This window comes from Rattus rattus, chromosome 11 (genome assembly GCF_011064425.1).
Source record: "Rattus rattus isolate New Zealand chromosome 11, Rrattus_CSIRO_v1, whole genome shotgun sequence".
In the NCBI taxonomy this organism is placed as follows: Eukaryota; Metazoa; Chordata; class Mammalia; order Rodentia; family Muridae; genus Rattus; species Rattus rattus.
In genome coordinates, this window is record NC_046164.1 from 24,762,674 (window position 1) to 24,784,198 (window position 21,525).

Consider the following 21,525-nt stretch of genomic DNA (forward strand, 5'->3'; position numbering starts at 1 on the left):
CAGTACTTTTAAGCACTGAGCCATTTCTCCAGCCCCAGATCACTGTGAAGTTAGCTGGCGCCTCTAGAGAAATCACTGGGTGTACACCCAAAAGTACTTTGATGAAATTTGGGACCATTCAGGAAGGCCAAAAATAATTAGTTATGGCAGTAAGATAAATTTGAGGAGAAAGTTAAAAATAAAGGAAAAAAAAAAAAACCCAACTGGGGGAAACAGGTAGAAAGAAGCAATAATGAAAATCAAAGCAACAGGAACCTTATAAAGTCAGTGAACCCAAATCATAGTTAGAAAGGTCAGATGTGGGGTACAGATATGACTGGTGATCATTCTTGGCGCCTGGGAGGCTGAGTCAGACAGCTCTGAGTTAAGGGCCAGCCTGGGCTACACAGTGAGGTCCTATACTCAACACAAAGCAAAAACAAAAATAAAAAACCCAAATACACAAAACAAACCCAAGGAAACCTAATGTAGAAAACTCTTGGTACTCCAAACGCCTTGTTTCATTTTTAAAGAAGTGACCCTTAACTCTCCCTCCCCGCACACATATTTAAATCTGAAAGGGAAGGGGGCAGAGAGGAAAGGCGTGGCTTTTGACAAAAACCCACAAAGGGGCTGAACTCACTGTATAAACAAAGTTTCCCAGAAGCAGGTAATCTGAGGTTTTCCCATTTCCAAATACCGTGCCTGTGAGGAAAAAAGAAAGAGCCTTGTTAGAGAAGAAAACAGGTCCAAAAGAGAGGAAGCAACTTAGTCACTTTGAACACGAGAACAACCTAGAGCTACGCTGTGGGGCCAGAAATGAAGTAGACAATGCTGCTCTTCCTCACGAAGTTGCTACAGATGAGCCTCAAACTAAACACCAGATTCCAAGAGCCCACGCAGAGCAAAAGCTGACTTGCTAACCAAGTCTTGGAATCCACAGGGTGAAAATAAATATGTAAATACATAAAAGAGTTGAACTCTCAATTGTTTGGAAAGCTTAAAGCTCTGGGTATCGACAGGATGTGACGTTTGGAGTGCTGACATGGAAAGTTGTCAGCAGAATCAGTGAGAGCACCAGGGACCTTTTCAATAAAGCCGCTATCGGGGAAACAAGAGTGATGCATGAGAAACCATGCTCGGACACAAAGGCCCACTGACCCCACGCCAGGCCAGGCACATGAGTCTTTGGAATCGAATGATCCTGGCTGGACTTCTGGGGAAATCTAAAGTCTTTTGTTTTTCTAGCGATGATTAACAAACACAATTGTAGATGAAGGAATAGCAGCCAATCGAGAGATGTTGTTATGGGTTGGAAATATTGATATCCAAGTCCCATGGAATCCGGCTCCCTTCTGAAGGGCAGCATGAAGCTCCTCGCTCTGGCTGGTCTGCAAGTTCACACAAGTTACGTGTGCTGTCCGGGGTGAGGCAACAGTGACTGATAAATCACTGGCTTTCATTTCTGATCTTTGGATTCCCTCAGAAATTACTGAGGATTCCCAGAAGATTTCCTGAACAGGCTTTATAGCTACCAGCATTTACCAAATTAGAAATTAAAACAGAACATTAAAAGAAATCTGCATTTTATCTAAAAATAACAGTAATAAGCCCAGTATAAAGTCATATAAACACATTTTATGAAAAATAACTATTTATCCTAAACAAAAATGAGCGAGAAAATTGGCATTGTTTTACACTAGTCTCCTTAATGTCCAGAATTTAACAGAATACAGCTGGGCTCTCAAATGTTGCTTTGGTTGAAACAGTTCAGAGAAATATGGCTTTGTAGCGATACACACAGCTATAGTGGGTGTGTCCGTGTTTATCTTGGTAATCTTTTCCAATAACTCTTTTATACTACATCAAAACTCACTGTATATTCTTTTCCAGAGAGAGATTTTTTTAAAAGTAATGTACTTATTTCTATTTTTGCATTGACGCTTTGCCTGTATGTATGCCTGTGTGAGGGTGTTGGATCCTGGAGTTACAGACAGTTGTGGGCTGCCGTGTGGGTGTTGGGAATTGAACCGAGGTCCTTTCGGAAGAGCAGTCAGTGCTCTTAATCTCTGAGCCCTCTTTTTCTTTTTTGGTTGCTGTTGTTGTTAAATTAAAATCTACTGATCCCATGGCCCCATGTAAGACTCTAACCTGTGGAAGCCAGTGTCTCTACTCAGGGAGGGAAAGACCTTTTCCACAAAGCAAGCTACGAGGCCCTGGAACACAGCACATATGCTTTCAGCCTGCGCAGCCTGCCTCTTGGAGCATTACCCGGACATCCCAGTGTTTGAGAGGTATCAGAGGCCAGCCTACGGTTTCTTCAAGGGCAACCTTAAGTGAGGCTGGTTATAAGCTGTGGAGCCTACATTGCTTTTATCAAAGCCCCACGTGTCTTATCCCCCACTGACCATGTATCATAACTAAAAAAGACAAAACTGACTTACTATTACAAACATTTATAAATACTCAAATTCTGACTCCACAGACTCCCCAAAGCTCTCAAGTTTTATAAGACAACTACAGGCAACTCTTGGAATTACTCCACTAAAAATGGTTATTATGTTTTTATATTGTATACTTTTATAGACTTCTGTTATTCCACACTTTCAAAGCAAAACAAGTCTCTTAGTCTCCTTGCACTCACTTAGAAGTGGGGAAAAAAAAAGGTAGAGACATTACAGAGCCCTCAGCACCAAACGCTACTCCAAAGTCTGTGCTCCCTGTGGCTCGGCCTTTGAGGGAAAAGCCAAGGGCCCTCTAGACTGGTCTGGATTTGGTTTCCAGAGGGAGCAGCTGCTGGGGATGGCTGGGCTGAAGCATCTGATGTGGATGCCCCAGGTAAACCCAGCAAAAGATCTGGCATGGCTAAAGTGTGCTATATGCTGTTTTGGTTTGACTTATTTATTATTTTAAAGATTTATTTATTTTATGTGAGTACACTGTCGCTGTCTTCAGACACACCAGAAGAGGGCATCAGATCCCACTACAGATGGTTGTGAGCCACCATGTGGTTGCTGGGAATTGAACTCAGGACCTCTGGAAGGTCAGTCAGTGCTCTTAACCTCTAAGCCATCTCTCCAGCCCAAGATTTGGCTTAATTTTCCTTCTAATAATTTTCCTTCTAATAATTTAGAATGTTTCATGGATTGGTGATATCTTGCTTTATTTTATCTTATCTTAATATTATATCTTGAAAATTAATTGTACTTGGTCAATTTGTCTAAGATCAAGATATCTTGAATTGTACCTGGTTGCTCCAAAAATCAGAAACAGCATCCTGTCCACCAACTGACTAACGGATGAAGTATAGGCTACGTATACAGCGGAATATTACTTAACCAGAAAGAGGATGAAGTGCTGACTCACACTGCCAAGCATACGCATGTAATTCCAGTTATAGGACATGTTCACAACAGGCAGATTCACAGAGAGAAAAATTAGTGGTTTCCAAGGGTTACGAGGAGGCTAGGAAGAATGAGAGAGTGACTGCGAATGGGCACAAGATTTCTTTCTGGGGTGATAAAATATTATGATATTATGTGGTGGTGACATTTTCATAGTTGAATGAAGATACTAAAAACCATTCAACTGTGCATTTTGAAATGTTGCAATAACTTAACTGAACCTTAAAAGAAAACAAACCTAATCCCATAGCCTTGAAATTAAACAGCGCTTACTGCTATAATTTCCTGAATAATTAGCAAAGAAGATTAAAATCTTGGCTAGGGCAGGAGTCCACCACCTCCTCTGTAAGGTTTATGCATTCCTGCTGTGAGCTGCTGACATCCATCGAAGTTGCCTGGGTACCTGTGAGAAGTGAGGCCTGCTCTCAGCACAGCCAGCTCTAGCAAGTCCTCACTCCTGCGCCTGCCTGCCACATCTTCCGGGAGGAAGCAATGCAGAGGGGCCTGGGGATGGCAAGGGAACTCCGTGCTGTAGCACTGGGACAAAGGTGATCTCAGACGGCTTCTCTGTGTAAAGCCTCTCTGGGGAGGAACACACTGGACACTGGAGGTGGGTGATTTTGTTGCAAGTATGGTAAGCTTTGAGGTCCTTGGCTTGGTTTATGTTATATCCAAGTCATTCTGGAAACCCACGTTAGAGGAGCCGTGAGGGAACAAGAGCAGGCAGCTGGTGTTATGCTAGCAACCATGAGTTCACAGATAGTGACAATGTCTATACTTAGGAAGGACAGGCAGCTACCACGAATGGGCTGATGTTTTTCATCTGCAATCCTGGAGCACACAGCACAGAAGGGCCGGTATCTTCCTTAGCACCCCAGGGAAGAGGTCTGCTGGGGACTCAGAAGCATCAGGCTAGGTGTGACAGACATCCTTCCTTCCTAGTGTGGCTACCTCATCATTTTTATGAACAGAGGAAGTTATACCATGATCCTCTCTTTCAAAACTGACGGAATAAAATCACTCCCTTGAAACTAGTGGAGAAAAAGTACGTACTCCAAGGCGAAGGGGAAATACATTAAACAGTGTCAGGTCAAGTTCACCTGACTGACCAGGCTCAGTTGTTGAAGCCTCGGAGCTACAATGAACAGACGACAAGACTTTAGCACTTACTGCCTTCACACGGCCATTTGCAAAGGGGGAAAATGTCCTGGAGTCTGAAAGTTTGGGGAGCACGAGAAATCAAGAAGAAGGGTTTCGTACAGATGAAACGGCTTGACTACTGAAGGAATAATAAAAATCTCTACTTCGTGCAGGACTTTTGCATGCATGCATTTCAGATTAAGGAAAACGCCACAGAAGGAAACTCAGCCATAACTTAGAGCGTGTAGCCTCGAGTTCCTTTCCCAAACCAGTGGGACACCAGCTCTGCACCCTTTGTACTTACCATACTGAAGGGCTTTTAGTGGGAACCAAAACAGAATAACTGAGTGGAAGAGGCCGTTCAAACAATGAACCCAGAAAACCTGAGGGAAAACAAGAATCCATGAGAACCATTTGCGATAAACTCGTGCTGTGACCTCTGACCTTTCTTTTTATCTACGAGCTAGATGCACAAAATGTGTTTCTGCCGGGGCCACCACTGCGAATTAATAGAACTGACAGACACTCTCTGCCTTAGACGTTCATGGGTCATTTATTTATTTTTATGTTTCTCAAGATGTTTTTTCAGCTTCACTTGAAAATTTTTTTTCTACTTAAAAAAAAAATCCACTATCAGAAGTTTAAACGTCTGCCTGCCAAAGAGGTCGGGGTGTGTGTGTGTGTGTGTGTGCGCACGTGTGCAAATCTAATAACAAATGCAGATTCTGGAGTTTCTTACACTGGGATTCTTTTCATAATTCTAGAAGAATAGACCTTTAAAAGACAAGACTGGGGAATTCTCCCCCAACTTATTTCCTACCCTACTTTGCAGCAAATGTTCCAATAATACAAATTAGAACGCTTTTCTCTCTTTCTTGTAATGGACATGCACAGGCATACGCCGTAAAATAACCCCACAAGGTCTACCTTGTGATTATATGTTCATTAAAGTAAAGTATCGTGACTATGTCTGAGTTTATCAAGGCTTTTACACTTTTGCTTAACATCTGTCCACAGCGGGTTTCAGAGGCTCGGCACAGCCACTTAGCGGCCGTTACCTTCTCTGGTATTACAGACAGGAGAGCAGGCATCGTTGGGAGTTTTCGCAACATGAATGTGAGAGATTAAGTTATAGGGAAACTGTTTAGAATCTTATGAGCTGCAGAACAGCTGTAGTCCCATCATTTAACATGGCTTTTTGCAAACGGAGCTTAATGTTAAATACGATTGGCGTGTATTAATAGTTTTAAGCTGTTCAAACAGCAGAAATTAAGCTGCCTGCCTCCCAAAATTTTCCACTGTGAGCTCAGTCTCCTTTGTTGGCTCGCCCAGCCACGCGGAATTGTATGATCCAATTTACGCTCCAGTACTTTACACGTTTCAACTTGTGCTGCTCATTAACCTTTGTCGCTTCTCCTGACTGTGTCACCGCCACAAGTTTTTATTTGACAGAAAGCACAGGTGGGTGCAAGAAAAATTAGTTCTACTTTTCCATTTCCCTGACTGATACTTATTGTCACATGCTAATCCTTTAACCCCTGTCATGACCTCAGGACCTCCGACCCCTTTTACCATAACAAATGTAAGCCCCATCATTCAAGGTCACAATGCACCACACTGGGGACCCTCGGCAACCGCTGTGTAGACAACTATGCATTTTGTAACCATTTGTTCCTGAATTTTAAAACATTTAGATGGGATTCAATCAAACGGTCTTAACGAAAATATTAGCCCCAAATCTCTAAGCCTTTGAAAAATAGATGGCAAGCTAAATACATATGTAAGAGATATGGGAACTGTGTAAGCTAATTGAGTTGGTCTGGAGACTTTCTAAATGTCTGGGCTCTAAGCTAATGAAGGACTTCTTCACCAATAAAAGACAGAAGGAAGAAGTTGCTCTTCCATCAACAGTGCGTGCAAACTGTCACATGTGCACAAAACTGTGGCCATGTTGTCCTGTGTGCAGGGCATGAGAGGAAGACTGGGTTGTCCTGGGAGGGTCAGTGGACGCTTTCATTCAAGGCGGACATGTCCCATTTGTGGCTGGGAAGCTAATGTGAGACAGCACCGCAGAGTCCCCACTACGGGAAGGCTAGGAGCTCTAGCTGAGAGTGATAAAACCCACTCGGCTGGTAAGGGTCACTGCTGATGTACCCATCTCCCAGAACACTTTTGAGGAAAACGAGAGCTCATGACCACGGCATCTGCCCTGTTATATATAGCTTTTTAATGTTTGAAAATGTCCCTCACAGAGAGCAAAAAGCATGGCAGCAGTGTGGGGAGAATTTGATACAAGTTGTTCAAATAAATAAATATATACATACATAAATGCATAAATAACCAACCTAAAAAATAAAACATTAAAATATTAGACATTGTGTACTATAAGAGAAACAGTTTAAGACCATACCCCTAGAAATACACTACGTCAGAACCAGTAGTCTAAATTAAGCAAGCTTCCGGATATTTGATATTTTAATCAACTAGTTTCAGTTACTTAAGCTGAAGTCATCGAGTTATACGCATGTGTGCCACTGGCCATCCATGCACAGTGTGTGCATGAAGATTGAGTCTCGGGAGAAAAGTAACTTCTTGGTTATAAACTCAACACTACCATTTACGGTGCATTGTACAAAGGCACGGAAATGCCTGCTTCCCTTTGTCTTGGTAAACTGAGGATAAACAGCACTAGAGAACTTTATGAATTAATAGGTATTAAAAATCCTCATGTTAAGTGACTATAAATTCGAAACTCTGAATTGCCAATTATAACCTAATCGTCACTAATTTACTGCTAAACATGCACTAAACTAAGTAGAAATAAATGAGTCAGGAAAAGGGCATCATATTTGTCCATTTTCATATACATGATATTAGTGGTTCAGAGTGGCATCTCCCTTTGTCAGCATCTCAAACCCTGCCTCTCAGTTCCACCACGCAGAAACCTGAATCGTTGCATGGCATTAGTGTAGAAACATGTTAATAGATATCCCTGCAGAAAGGGAAACTATGGGGAGACAGAGTCTTTTCTGCTGGAACGGCTAAATATCACAGAGCAGAGAAGATGCTAGCCCGTGCTGTGTTAGGCAGTGTATGAACCCAAGCAGTGGAATCAGCTCAAATGTCCACCAGTCGATGAATAGACATTAAAAATGTGGTACATTTATGTGGTGTTATTTCATTCAGCCATTAAGGAAAATAAGCCCATGAACCTAGAAGGGAAATGGATGGAACTGGAAAATATTATAGTAACTGAGGTGGTCCGGGTGTAGAAGGACAAATAGCTCGTGTTCTCTTTTGTGTGGCTCTTAGCTCCTCATTTTTATCCATTTATGTTCAGGTGAAAATGAGTGTAGACTGAGGGAAGGCACTAGAAGGAGGCTGGGGGGGGGGCTGAAGTGGGGAGGGGCTGCAGGAGGGAGGGGGACGATGATGGATCACATGGATCTGGAAGTACCAGGGGGGACAAGGGAGGGGCATGGTGGGGGGGAGAGACAAAAGGGCATGGAAGGAAGGAAGGAGAGGAAAAGCCAGGAAGAGAGTAAACCAAAAGAACCCCACAGGAGAACACCAAAAGGAAACCTGTTGCTTTTTATGCTAATGAAACTTTTTATGCTAATAAAGAAAAGAAGAGGAAATACCTTTCTAGATTAAAACAAATAAGCAAACAAAAAACAAAAATGAAAACAGAAACCTGGACAGAGGAAGGTTTTAGGTAAAATGTTGGATTCTTTATATTGTGTTTTTAATTTTAAGTCTCAGAGTTACTGAGTAAATGAGAGGTTATTTCCTAGAGACGAGGAAGTTCTAATGCCCTACTCAGATTCTAATGAGAACACTCTTCCCCCACAGGATTAGGAAAGAACGAGATAAGACTCCTCACACAAGTACAGCCATGTTAGTCCCAGGTGACTAGTCCATGAGAAGTAAGTTTTTCCTACACTGTCTGAAAGGACAGTCGAGTGGCCTCTACTCACTGCTAAGTACCCCAATGAAGAATAGTTTTGTTTTAATTTTGTAACACTCAAAAGAATAAAAAACACAAAAGGAAACAAAGTAACAGACAACAACAACAACAAGAAAATCTCTCAAACAATGTAATCCAACCAACAAAACTCCTTTCCCTCTATATCGGAACCTTCACATGACTCGCTACATTCTTACCCTGGAGTGCTTGGCTGAGGCAAGCCAGACAGCCCAAGCTTGCAGTAACAGAGAAAAACCCCTCTGAACAGAGGAGAGGGCACAAGGTCCTACCTTGGTATTGAAGTCCAGAGCATTCTGGGACGTTTTGTACAGCTCAGGATACTTTAACATGTTCTCCTTTCGGCATGATCTCTCAAATATTCCGAGCGTCAGGGGAGGCATTGCTGTAAACATCTAAAGTGACATATTCTTCATTATATCATACAGCCAGATACATGGGTGCTGCATTTACTTTTAGTATTAAATAAAATAGGAATTATCGGACGTGTTCAACTCACCACATTATAGAGCCCTATACACCACCTTTCAAAGAGGATCTGTCCAGAAAAGCCATTGACAAAGGCAAACCAGATCTAGGAAGAAAACAAGACCCCAGAATTAGGCCACAGAACTTCAACACATCGCCCAGAAGCGGCTGCATGTCGCGGTCGGCAAAGCAGTGGGGGGATCATCTGTGGATCTCTGGACAATTGACATTTCTTGTTTTCTTGTTTTACTTTTGATTTAAAGGGGGCATGTTCATTAAGTACCTGCCATTTGAGCCTGAATTCGTTCTATTTGCCAAATCTAAATATCTATATGGACAAGCAGTCACAGAGCTAAAAATAAAAGGTATCATCTTGTTTCTACATGTGAGTATGTTTACATCATTAAATTCTGAAAGCTTTAATTCCCCTTTCAAAATCCCTTCAAGGATTCAGTTACAGAAATAATTTTTTTTTAAATTATAGATGTTACACTTATTTGTTTAGGAAATAATTTCCATCATTTTCTTTGGTGTCACTTGTAGTTTATACAAATAATGTCACAGCTGTATATAGTGTCACAGCCTACTTCTTCCCCTGAACATTACAAAATGAACATTTGAGTTCTCACAACTCCTCACAACACTGCAAATGGATTCAGAACTTCGGCACTGTGGAGAGTTAGCTGGCTTAACAGCTCTTGCTATCAGAAATGATTCCTAACTGAAACCTTACTCCTCCTCTCTTTTCCTTAGGATAGATACTTAAAGTAGAATTAACCTACTAAAAATGTTTTTTATAGTTTTCTATAATTACTGCCATCAGAATGCTAAGCTTGAATTTATATGTTGTCACATTTTAAACTTACAGATTTATTTTTGGTTATGTGTAGGTGTGCGCGCACATGTGGGTGTGAGCATTTGAGTGCAGACGCCTGAGGAGCAGAGACACGTCGGATCTCCTGGAGGTACAGTTACAGATGCTTGTGAGCTGAACTCAATTTTTAATGCTTGTGTAAAAGTCAACTCTTTAATGAGTAGAACCTAATGTTTTCATATGTTTGTAATTCTCTTTGAAAGAGGAATCTTAACTTAGAAAACACAATTCAGGGGTAATTTTATTCAACATATTTGAAACACCTATAAAATTAAAATAATTACTGGCAATACCTTAGAAAGGAATGCATTTTAAAAAGCTAACCTAAATATAATTCAAACTCAAGCGGCCTTAGGAAAGTACAATGCACACATACACAGCACACAGAACCAGCACACAGCCGGAAAGAAGTTCCTGCCTCATGGTTCTAGAGAGTGCTTCAGAGACACAGGAACTTTAACACACTTCATGTTTCCTTTAACCTCATTACCGAAACTCGAACCACTCCAAATTCGCCATTCTTCAGTATGAACCCAGGCTAGCTTCCCCTGAAGAGTTTCTGTACTGGCTCACTTGGTTTTTACAGCAGAAGGGGATAGCATGTGTAAGAGTGAGTGTCTGCACACTAGTCTAACGGACATGAATTGGCTCACAGGGAGTAATTAGAAGTGCATTGTCAAAGCATCAATACTGCATACGTTTAATATTAGTAAATTGTGTGTGATCAATAATGACAGGGGAGAGCGGCCCTTTGGTTTGTTTGGGTGAAACATTGTCCTGTTAATTTAGGAACAAGATTAGACTTTAAGACTCTCCTTTGAGTCAGTGAATACAGGTGATAAGTTTCAAGTGCAAAGTAACTCACGGATAAACCAGCAAGTTTGTGTCCAAAGCAACTTTAAAACACATACGTTGTATAGGAGCTTTTAAATGGGCATTAACACACTTTTACCGCCTCACTGTCTGAATGAAAGGTATGTGACATGTGCTTAGAAATGTGTCTTCTGTATTTCAAAAGGTTTGTCTTCTTGTTGCTTTTCTTTTCAAAAGAGAACGGGACTGGAAAGCCTACATAACAGAAGAGTCTTCAATACAGAACATCTTTATGTAAATATTTTGGTATTCAAATTTTCTCTCTAAACTTTTTTTTTTTTTTTAGGAAAAGAGAAAGAGAAAGTTGGAAGTAGTCTACTAAGTTCAGTTCAGATTAGTCTGAGATTTGCAGCTCAAGCCATATCTTAGAAACACATCTCTAAGTGAGACAGAACCTGAATTAGCATAAGCACATAGATCTCCTCTCTTCATTCCACCACAGTCACCAATAAAGAAGGCAAGCACCAGGCCTTTGGGGGGCGGTGCCCAGATTATTTAACTTCCTAAGGAATTTACTTCCCAGTGTAGCTTCCTGGGAAAACATCACCTTATTGACTTTAATGACTTTCTGGAAAGGGGAGCCGCTACATTGTTTCGGGGGTCTAAGAAAACGTAGATGCCACCAATCATCTTAAAGAAAAGGCTCTTCTCTGTTAGCAAGGAATCAGGATTTAGAAGGGGCCAACAATTTAAGTGAACACCTACGTCCCTGCCAGGCAGCTACTCCAAGCAAGTTTTCTATGGCCACCTGCTGAACCTCTGTACTGTGGTTGCAATTCCCAGCAGTGAAGGGGCCAGCCAGCGATACCCTCCACAATACGGACAGAAAAGCATTTTTCCCCCTAACAATCCATTGCACCCTTTGGGTTTAAGACTGCTCTTTATGAATTCTTTTCCAAGAATCCCCCTCCCAGGCCCCCATGTCCCTGCTCGGCATTTCAGCTAAAGCCCCACAGACGTTTTCCTGATGGAGCACTTCTGCATACTAAGCAGCAGCTTGCAGAGTCAATGCCTTCCCTGCTCCCACGCCTGATCAGCACAAAAACAGAAAGGAGAGATCCGAGACTGGCAGTTGTCCTCGCTGGAGACAGTCAATGGTGTGTTTTCTGCCTATTCATTCTCAGTATTGACATGAACCATTAACATCTGCAGAACTTGTTTTAGCTGGCTGAAGTTGGGTATGGGGGGGGACTGATTTAAAAGTTCAATCCATTTCCAAGACAGCTGAATTATATTCAAAATACATTTCCAAAAAGTGCTAACAGAAAAATAAATATGAGGTTTCCAGTAAAGTTTCTCTCTCACTTCCCTTTTAACCCATTAAGAATGTGATCAGTGTTAAATAGCTCGTGAAGAGGCTTTAAATTCAAAGCCAAGCCAAATTTAAGGCTACATAACTACAAATCACATAGTTCTGGGTTGAAAACAGACTGTTTAGATTTCATTTTCACATAAGTTAAGACGCTTTTATTTTCTTCAATAGTACATAAGTTTACTGTTGTTGTTGATCTAGATTTAAAAAATTGTCAACTAGTCTATACTTAAAATATGAACTTATTTTATTAAAACTATACTTCATATACATCTTTGTTTAAAAGTCTTTTAAAAAGTCTATGTAAATAAAGCGTCACACTCTCAATATCTTCAGTGAAAATATAGATTAAGAGAGTTAGATATATAGAGGGGATGCCACTGAAATTAATTCTTATAGGGTAGAACCACAAATTTATATAGAAAACAAACACTTTTCTGTTACTGTTGTCTGTTTTCTGAGATAGTCTCGTTAGGTACTCAGGCAATCCTCCTGTGTCTCCCAAGTGCTAGAATTACATTTTGTGTACCAAAAGCCAGACTTCAAAGATTAAAAAACAAAATTTATACATTACTTTGAAATTAGGCTTAAGACACAGGTTTTCTAGACCAAATCTATCAGTTACCAATGAAGCTATGTTTCCAAGTATTCGCTACCTTCACCAACAGCATGGTAACCTAACCATAGATGCCGAGGGACTAATAAGGTCACACATACCTCAAACTTTAGTTTTAACATCCCAATCTCACTCAGAATTAGAATCTGACAGAGGCACCTGAGCCAGTTGCCTAGCAGTTTCCGATTACAGATGGGGAGAGAAATCCCCCTGGTGTGAGGTGTAGACCCATAAAGAAGTGGGTAGGCCACGCCCTTTGGATTGGTCCACAGGGAAGTCCTCAGAATAGAGGGGAAGTGGCAAAGACAGCCATCTGTAAGGGAGCACTCAGCAAATATATGGGCAGGTCCTAGAAGGAGCGGAAGATGGCTCTCTTAACAGATTATGCACATCCCTCAGAGCTGCTCAGAGAAACGTGAACCTCGTGACACCTAGAGGCTCGTTACTATGACACAGTTTCTGAGGACCTGGGATGAACCAGGCATTAAACAGTATAAGACCGTATGGGGAGCAGAGGAAGCCCCGAGCACGCTGTGCTGCTGGTGGTATGGGCGTGGTCACGTCACCACTGCATAGCCTGGGTGGGAGACACAGAGAAAATGGCAAAGCCTTCCTCCTGGGGTGAGGCTCAGAGGAGCGTGCAAAGCCTCCCTCAAGGTACCGTGTTGAGTATTTTCAATGTAGGCTGAAAATGTCCACGATAGCTTCCCCTCCCCAGATGTTTGCAGCCTGAGGATTGTTCTCCCACAGAGACCGCTCTACACAGAGTAGCTACCTTTATCCGGCTGTCCACCATAAACCCTGCCTCCCAGCTTATCTCTATGGATACCCCCACCTCCAGGTTTAGCTGTACACTATCACCCTGCCTCTAGTTCACCTCTGGATAGAAAGCACACTGAGCTTCTGAGTGCTATGGCTTCTCCAGCAGAGCCCAGACTACCCAGGTCCTGCTTTCTATGTATTTGTCTTCTTTTCATTACCTTGTCACCTCCAGTCAGGTCCAAGTCCCTGGAGCTCTGCAAGGCTTTGACAAAAAGAGCCTCTGAGATGGCCCAGGAGGTAAAGGTGCTTGCTGCCAAGCCTGAAGACCCAAGTTCGATCCCTGGAACCCACCGTAGACCCAGAGAGAGTAGACTCTGGCAAGTTGTCCTCTGCTCTTTCCTCTCAAGTTTGTGCATGTTTGCTTGCATAAACTAATAAGATAACTAATGTCAATAAGTAAAAAGTAAACAAGCGGATGACCCTTTCTTGTTCACTTATCCACCAACACGGCACTGTTAGCTGTGTTCTGCAGGCCACGTGCATTAGAGAATTTGATATATCTTGGTTCAAAATTGAGATGTATTGAAGGCAAAAAACCAGATTTCAAACACTGGGCGTGGAGGAAAGAATGTAGAATGTACATACAAATGCAAAACAATTACATTTTTATGTGGTAAATATGGCAATATTTTTAATACATTGAGTTAAAATGTGATACTGAAATCAATCTGGGTTTTCGCTGTAGCGTTTGGCTAAAGTAGTACCTAGGAAACTTAAAAGTTATAGACATGAACTCCATTGTACCCCCCTTCTGCCCAGCTCCCTGGGTTACCAACTGCGCTTGGCTTGCTTTGTAGTTGCTGGGCTGAGGCCGGTTCTCTGATGCCCAAATATCTACAGGGCAAGTTTTATTCTCTGGGTGCATGTGTGTGTGTGCAGGTGCTCACATGTGTGCATGTGTATGGAGGCCAGAGGTCAACCTCAGCTGTCTTTTCTCAGGAGCTGTCCAGTGTTCATTGGAAACATTGTCCTGGGGCTCACGGAGCAGGCTGGGCAGCTTCAGGCATCTGGCTGTCCCGTGCAGAGATTAAAACGCATGCCGCCATGCCTGCCTAGGCTCTGTGATTCAAACTGAGGTCCTTATGCTTACGAGTCTACTCCTTTACCAAGCGAGACCCCTAAGGTTTCCTTTGTGAGACGATGCCATCTCTGATAGGTAGAAAGAACCTAGGAATAGAATATTTTAGAGAAATTCCTTATCCAAAATCTTATTGTTTGCCAAACCCAAACACAAAAGAGATGTATAGCAAGGGGTGGATGTGTCTAATATAGAAGCTCTAATTAGGTCTCAGGTCTCGGAATCTCAAAATGCCAGTGTGTTGACTGAGAAATATGGTATTTTCTGCCAGAGAAGTGAACAAACTTTCTAGTGGCAATGGGTTTTGGAGATATAAACCAGAAAGAAAGCCTAGGTCTCCCAGGTATGTAGAAGTTATGGCAAGGAAGCAATACCATTGGACCAATGAACGTAGGTCCAAGAGAGATAGCCAAGGCAATTTATTGCCATTGGAAACAAAATGGGAGGCCTGGCAGTTCAAGGCCCCACAGCAAAAACCAATCCCAACCCAGAGATCAAAAGAGTATTAGACAGCAAAACCCAGTGTACATTCCCATTACACTCCTGTATCTCCTTTGATCTAGAACCAAGCCTATCCTCTGCTTTGCTTCTGGAATCCCTTACTTTCTTCTGATATATATTTTAAATTTTGTATCACCAGATCATTATTTTTTAAAGCAGTTTTTCACGTGTGTACTACCCCTTCACAGTGGGTTGAAGAAATTTTGTACACGTTCAAGCTTTATAGTCTTTAAAACTGAAAACAGGAGTCATTAGCAAGTCAACCTCAACCCTTCTAATGAAGTGACCTGACGTTTTCAGTGAGTGTCTACACGCTGATTACTCTCATGGCTGACATCCTCTTTCTGAACACAGTTAGAAAGGGGAAGAGAGGGCTCAGCAGCTGAGGACACCAGCTGTTCTTCTAGAGGATCTGGGTTTGGTAGCCTGCAGGCTTCTCACCCATGCACCAGATCCCTGAGATATCAACTCTGAGATGGAATTTTATATGAATAAATGCTTAGGCCATAAGTCTGGGCCTGTTCCCCAACTAGCTCAAAACTCAATTACCTGTTTGTTTTATGAGTGACACATGGCTTGTTACCTCTCCTCAGGAGTTCATGCGACTGACCGGCCAATGGACCCTCTTAACCCATCCCCCACCCCACTGTCCCCATCCCCACCCCGCCACGCAATCTCCCTTTCTTTTTCTCTTTCTCTCTCTGCCACCTTTTAAACCTGCCTCAGCTCCCTGGCCACGGGCTTTTCTATTGACAGGAATGCTTCCACACAACCTAACAGGAGACTACCCTCAGGGTTTGATTCCCTGTACCCACAGGATGTCTGAGAACCATCTGTAACTCCTGTTCCAGGAGGTCCACCCTAGCCTCTGTGGACCCTGCTAGCCCATGGTGCCCTGACAGACATACACACAGGCAAAACATCCATTCACATAAAAATAAAATAAAATAAACTCTAACATTTTTTTTCTTAAAAAAAGGAATCGAGATGATAAAGTACTCATAGAAACACCGAGAACGATTCCATAGAAAGAACGGTTGGAACTGTGAGTGTCAGGGGCGGGACTACGTAAGTTCACCACGCTGCTACCTCGATGATGTACAGCACGATGTTCTTGTAGAAGCAGTACAGGATACACTTGGAGACTCTATTGTAATTCCAGGCACCGTGAACCATCAACAAATTCTTCAAATATTTGAACTAGGGGAGGAAGGGGAAGACATGAGTATTTCGCCCCTCACTTCCAGCTGGTGCGAAGGGGCGGGGTTCTGTGAGGGGCGGGGTTCTGTGAGGGGCGGGGTTCTGTGAGGGGCGGGATTCTGTGTGGCTGCAGGAGGCTTTACCTGAGCGATGGAATAATCTGAAGAGTTGGCTGCCTGCAAACCTTCATTGCCGCTAATCCCCACACCAACGTGGGCCGTCTGTATCATGCTGACGTCATTTGCTCCGTCTCCGATGGCAAGCGTGATGACTTTGACTTGTTTCTTAACCATCTCAACAACCTCAGACTTCTGAAGAGGAGAAACCCTGAAAAACACAAACCAACCAAATAAGGATGAACTCCTGCTTCCTGAAAAAAGAAATTGAAATGCCACCACCTTTTGACCGATAAGCGAAGCAAAACAACGGGGTAAATAGTTCTCTGCTAACCTGCCTGTCGCTTTAAGGGAAATGCAAAACAAGAAGAAGCAAATGTGTAGCTGACATCCAAGAGACAAATTGTTTAAGTACCAGAAAGGGGCATCGGAAATTCATCGCAAAGAGAAGGCATAAGAAGCTATTGAGGGGTAAGAGATTAAGTGCAGTGGTCAGTGGTTCAGAGCTGTGTTGTGCTTGCAGACCAGGATTCAGTTCTCAGCACGTGAATCAGGTGGCTTACACCTATAACTCCAGCTCCAGGAGATCCCACACCCTCTTCTGGCCCCTGTGGGTACCCGCCTCTCACAGGCACGGACTTTCCTACATACACGTTACTAAAAAGCAAAATACATCTAAAACAAACAAACAAGCAAAGACCAGAAAACAGTCCAAATACTAACTAGGTTTTATTCAGTGCCCTGGAAGAAAACATTTTGAATCTGAGAACTGGTCATATGTAATGTGCTATATGATTAAAACATCCTAAAACTACTGAAATTAATGGCGGGGAGGTGAGTAGACTTTCAACCTGTTCTCAGAGACCACTGACATAGAATACAAAGGTTAAGTATCCAAGGCTAGAACATAGTCCACATGCTTCGTTTTCTCCCGGAGGCACAGACTAACATGCATGCAGAAGTCAGACAGCCTTTTCTGCAGTCACGGACCAGGAACAGAAGGCATCAGCATTTACACTCGAATCACATTTGCTATTAAACTTGGAGCATTTTTTCATGCGTCTTAAAAAGTCATTTGAGAACTAAACGCCGAGCAAATGATGGAAATGCTCTACGACAGAGCGCTCCAGCGACACAATTAACTTAATCTATTGTTCATACGGTGCTGGAAATAGACAGGAAGACTAAACAGTGAATGAGTCCAGACGACTATTATATTAAGACAGTAATTAGAGCTGGGTGTGGTGGTGCATACTGGTAATCCCAGGACTTAGTGGCTGACACAGGAAGTAGGGTCATAAGTTCTAGGCCAGCATGGGCTACATAGCAAAGTCCTGACATAAACACAGATAATAAGAAGCAACCAGTGTATAAAATGCTAGTGTATAGAAATGTTTCAGAGCTCTATCATCATTGTGGCCGTCGTCATCATCATCATCATCATCATCATCATTTTGAGCCTTTTGAGGCAGTGTCAGCCCAAGCTGTCCTTGAATTAGTTATGTAGTGGGGCTCTGGCATAGCACTCCCTTGACTGCGATTTTCCCAATGCTAGATTACAGCATATGCAGTGTGCCTCACTTGGAGATAAACTCTTTCTTAAGGTCAGTATACTGCAGCTGTGTAATAAATACTTGCTGAAATATCTCACAAAGTATCTTGTTATTCTTTTTAAAGTTAAAGGCCCTCTAAAGAACCAATATGTCTTCATATGTACTCTTGACTATGGTGACAGGAAAAAGCTCCCGGCAGTGGGCATTCTGCACCAACACGTGCCTCCAGGAGTCTCTACTGCCCAGGGGAAGGGAGTGAGCTACGGCAGCCCTGACTCTTGCTTGACGTTGGAGAGTCTCAGCTCGAGCCCGAGACACTGACGGAGTGCTCCTCTGTGTTCTTAGTGGCTGACCCAGAAGAGAAATTCATAAAGAGCTGCCATATCAAGGAATTATTTTTAATATTTTTAAAATTCCTTTTGGCATTTGGCGACGGTACAGTACAAAATGACACAGCACTGAACTCAACAAGAGAATGAGTATCGGGCTACTAACGGTTCATTTCACCGTCTGCCTCCATTTCTCTTCAAAGCAATTTTCATTCCACTTTCGAGTTTTTTTTTAATTTCTCTTCACAGGCTAATATAAATTGCTAAGCCCACTGGCTCTAGGCCAAGGTTTTAAACACGGACTACGGTTGACATTTAGTAAATGTCAGAAAAGAATGCTCACCAGAAATGCTATAGAACGCAAGTGGAAACGGGCATGAATGAAGGGGAGCATTTGAGAACATTTATCAAGCTCTCTTTAACGGCTCCTGGTCTGCACACATTGTTAAACCACACTGTGGAGCTGGGCCATTGTGACGCGTTTTTATGAACTGCATCCACACAGAGTGAGCTTAAACCAGTGACTTAAGGGAGTTCCGGAAAAGAGCGACACCAAACCCTTACCCCCATCTCCACAGTGACTATAATCGGCGGCTGCTCTCTCGGCTTCACACTGTAAATTTTAATACCACACCATGGGTCACCTTCATGGTCAACTTGATGGGCTTTAGAATTGCCTAGGACACACGCACCTGGCGGAGTGCCCCCGAGGGTGTTTCCACAGAGGGTTAACTGAGGGGAAAGAGCTACCCTGAAAGTAGATGGGCTCAAGGCCCAGACTGAATAAACAGGGGAAGTTAAACCTGCCCCATGAGCACCAGCAGTCGTCTTTCCCTGCTTCCCAAAGGCGGGCGTAGGTGGCAGCGATGTTACCAGCCATGTCATGCTTCTGTCGCTGTGGCTCTCATCCCACCATGTACTCTACCCTCAGACTATGAACCAAAACTCTTCTCTCCCTCCCCTGTTCACGTCAGGTGTTTTGTCATAGCGATGAGAAGTATAAAGGAATAGTGACTCCAAATCACCACTGGGTAAGGATCCTCACCCACATCGATGGAGATGACTCACTTGTTAAAAGAGTAGGAATACCCTAAGCTAGAAAAAACAAAACCAACAAAAAACCAAAAAGCGTTTGAGCGAAAAACTACTACTAGCAAGCACAGTCCAGGCTTAGCAGACCGTTCAAGGGCCGTGAAAGCCACCATTTCTGTGGTCTGGAAGAGCAGCTGGTAGTCAAGCAACGGTGTTAGATATACAAAATGTGAAACCCTCACTCATGTATCTCACTCATAATATGAATGTACAGACTGGTGTGCTATGTCTAGAACCTTCTTTTGCTAGGAAACCTGGATTTTCTGTTGTTGCAAAAATCTCACTCAGGACTCACACACTTTTTGTTTTGTAACATGAAGTTGAGAATATAATTTTTCCACCTTGGTTGATGACTATCTTATCAGCTTCTCTATATTCAAAGGCAAAACTGTCAAGGAACTCACGTTCTTTCAGACCACTATTCTCAGTTTTCTTAGCAATAACATTCATCAGATTGCCTCAGTGATCTGGGAAGTATTTAATTAATGACAATTACTTAGAGATATATAACTGCATTGAGTTCATTACAGAACCAGCATGACTTGGAAGACACCGGTCAACTCACAGAAGCACGAGAATATGTGCATACGTCACATCCAGCTATGGCAGAAGGTCTGGGGCAGCTGGTGACTGTTCTGAGAGAGAGGTGTGCTTTAGGGGGGAATCCGCTTAGTGAAACTAAAGTCAGTTAAAAGATTTCCTACAGAGGTGTGTGTGTGTGTGTGTGTGTGTGTGTGTGTGTGTGTGTGTGTGTGTGTGTATGTGTGTGCACGCACGTGTGTGTGATATGTGGGTATGTGGTATGCATGTGTGTGTGTGATATGTGGGTATGTGGTGTGCATATGTGTGTGTGTATGTACATGTGTGCAACTTTGGGTGCTTGTGTGTGTATGATGCATGAATTCATGTGTGTGACAGCACGCACCAGAGGTCAGAGGAGAACTCCGATTGTTGGGTTCCCACCTTCCACCTTGTTGGAGATGGGATTCCATTTTGCTTTGGTTGCTCACTGCTGGGTATGCCAGGCTGGCTGGAAGCAGGGATTTTCCTGCCTTTGCCTCTCATCTCCCTTCGTGAGTGTTAAGATCACACATGCTACTGCTCCCAGCTTTATGTGGGTGCTGGGAATCTGAACTCAAATTTCATGCATACATAGCAAATGCCTTACTCACCGAGCCCTTGAATATTCTTATCCCTCAAATCCAAAATCCATAAGCCCCCAATCTGCAACTTTCTGAGTGCCAACATGATGTTGAAAATTCAACACCTGATCTCATGCAACAAATATTTTGGCTTATTGTGTCAGGTTTATGGAAAATCTTATAACATAGAAGATGAAATAATTTTTATGAAATAGGAATGAAATTTATGCTTAGAGTTGTAGCTCATATCCAAAGTTATCTATAAGCACATGCTCAAACGTTAGAACCCAACATTCTGAATCATGGTGAACCTTTGCATTTTGTATAGGGACTTTTAAATGTGCTGTTTTCAAGTCTACTTAAAAAGTTGTTCCTGGGGTTGGTGATTTAGCTCAGTGGTAGAGTGCTTGCCTAGGAAGCTCAAGGCCCTGAGTTCGGTCCCCAGCTCCGGAAAAAAAAAAAAAAAAGTTGTTCCTTGCTCCATGGGGTTGGGGGATGGGGTTATAACAAAGTGAATGTGATGTGACTCTGGGGCTGCTGCTGTTGTGAATTCCTTGGCAGGATGCACAGCAACCTGGAACTGTGAGCAAAGTAACCCTTTCTCCCTGAAGTTGCTTTGCTTAGAATATTTTACCAAAGCGGCAGGAAAAGAAGCTAAGACCAATGGGTATGACTATGGCCTCTGGATAGTCTTGCCTGTACTTAGTAATTCCCGATGATGGAAGATGGCCTCCTTGACAAACACAGGAGAGTTCATTTAGGATGAGGGAAAGATCACAAGGTGGATTTCTTTCTACACCCAAATTTGCCAGAGCATGGGTCTTCTCCTGATGAGTTTCCAGTTCTTCAACCCCTCGACTCCATCAGAGTTTGCTTTCTTGACTTCTGCACATGCTTTTGGAGTTGTACAATTTCTATAACAGCCCAGAGTGGTTCTCAACCTTCCTAATGCTGTGATCCTCTAATACAGTTTGCTCATGTTGTGGTGACCCCAACGATAAAACATATTTTCACTGTGACTTCATAAACTGTGATTTTGCT

At 42.7% G+C, this 21,525-nt stretch overlaps 1 protein-coding gene across 5 annotated transcripts in view; it reads right to left on the reverse strand.

The window, feature by feature from the left end:
• Window positions 1–21,525, reverse strand: part of Atp8a1 (ATPase phospholipid transporting 8A1) — a 227,865-nt gene that overhangs the window by 33,554 nt on the left and 172,786 nt on the right. For all 5 annotated transcript variants that reach the window (XM_032915816.1, XM_032915818.1, XM_032915815.1 and 2 more), the window contains 6 exons: window positions 16,396–16,579; window positions 16,142–16,252; window positions 9,008–9,082; window positions 8,781–8,903; window positions 4,828–4,906; window positions 623–684 (listed from right to left, as the gene is read on the reverse strand). In XM_032915816.1, coding sequence (XP_032771707.1) covers window positions 623–684; window positions 4,828–4,906; window positions 8,781–8,903; window positions 9,008–9,082; window positions 16,142–16,252; window positions 16,396–16,579 — 634 coding nt within the window. The remainder of the gene's footprint in view (window positions 1–622; window positions 685–4,827; window positions 4,907–8,780; window positions 8,904–9,007; window positions 9,083–16,141; window positions 16,253–16,395; window positions 16,580–21,525) is intronic.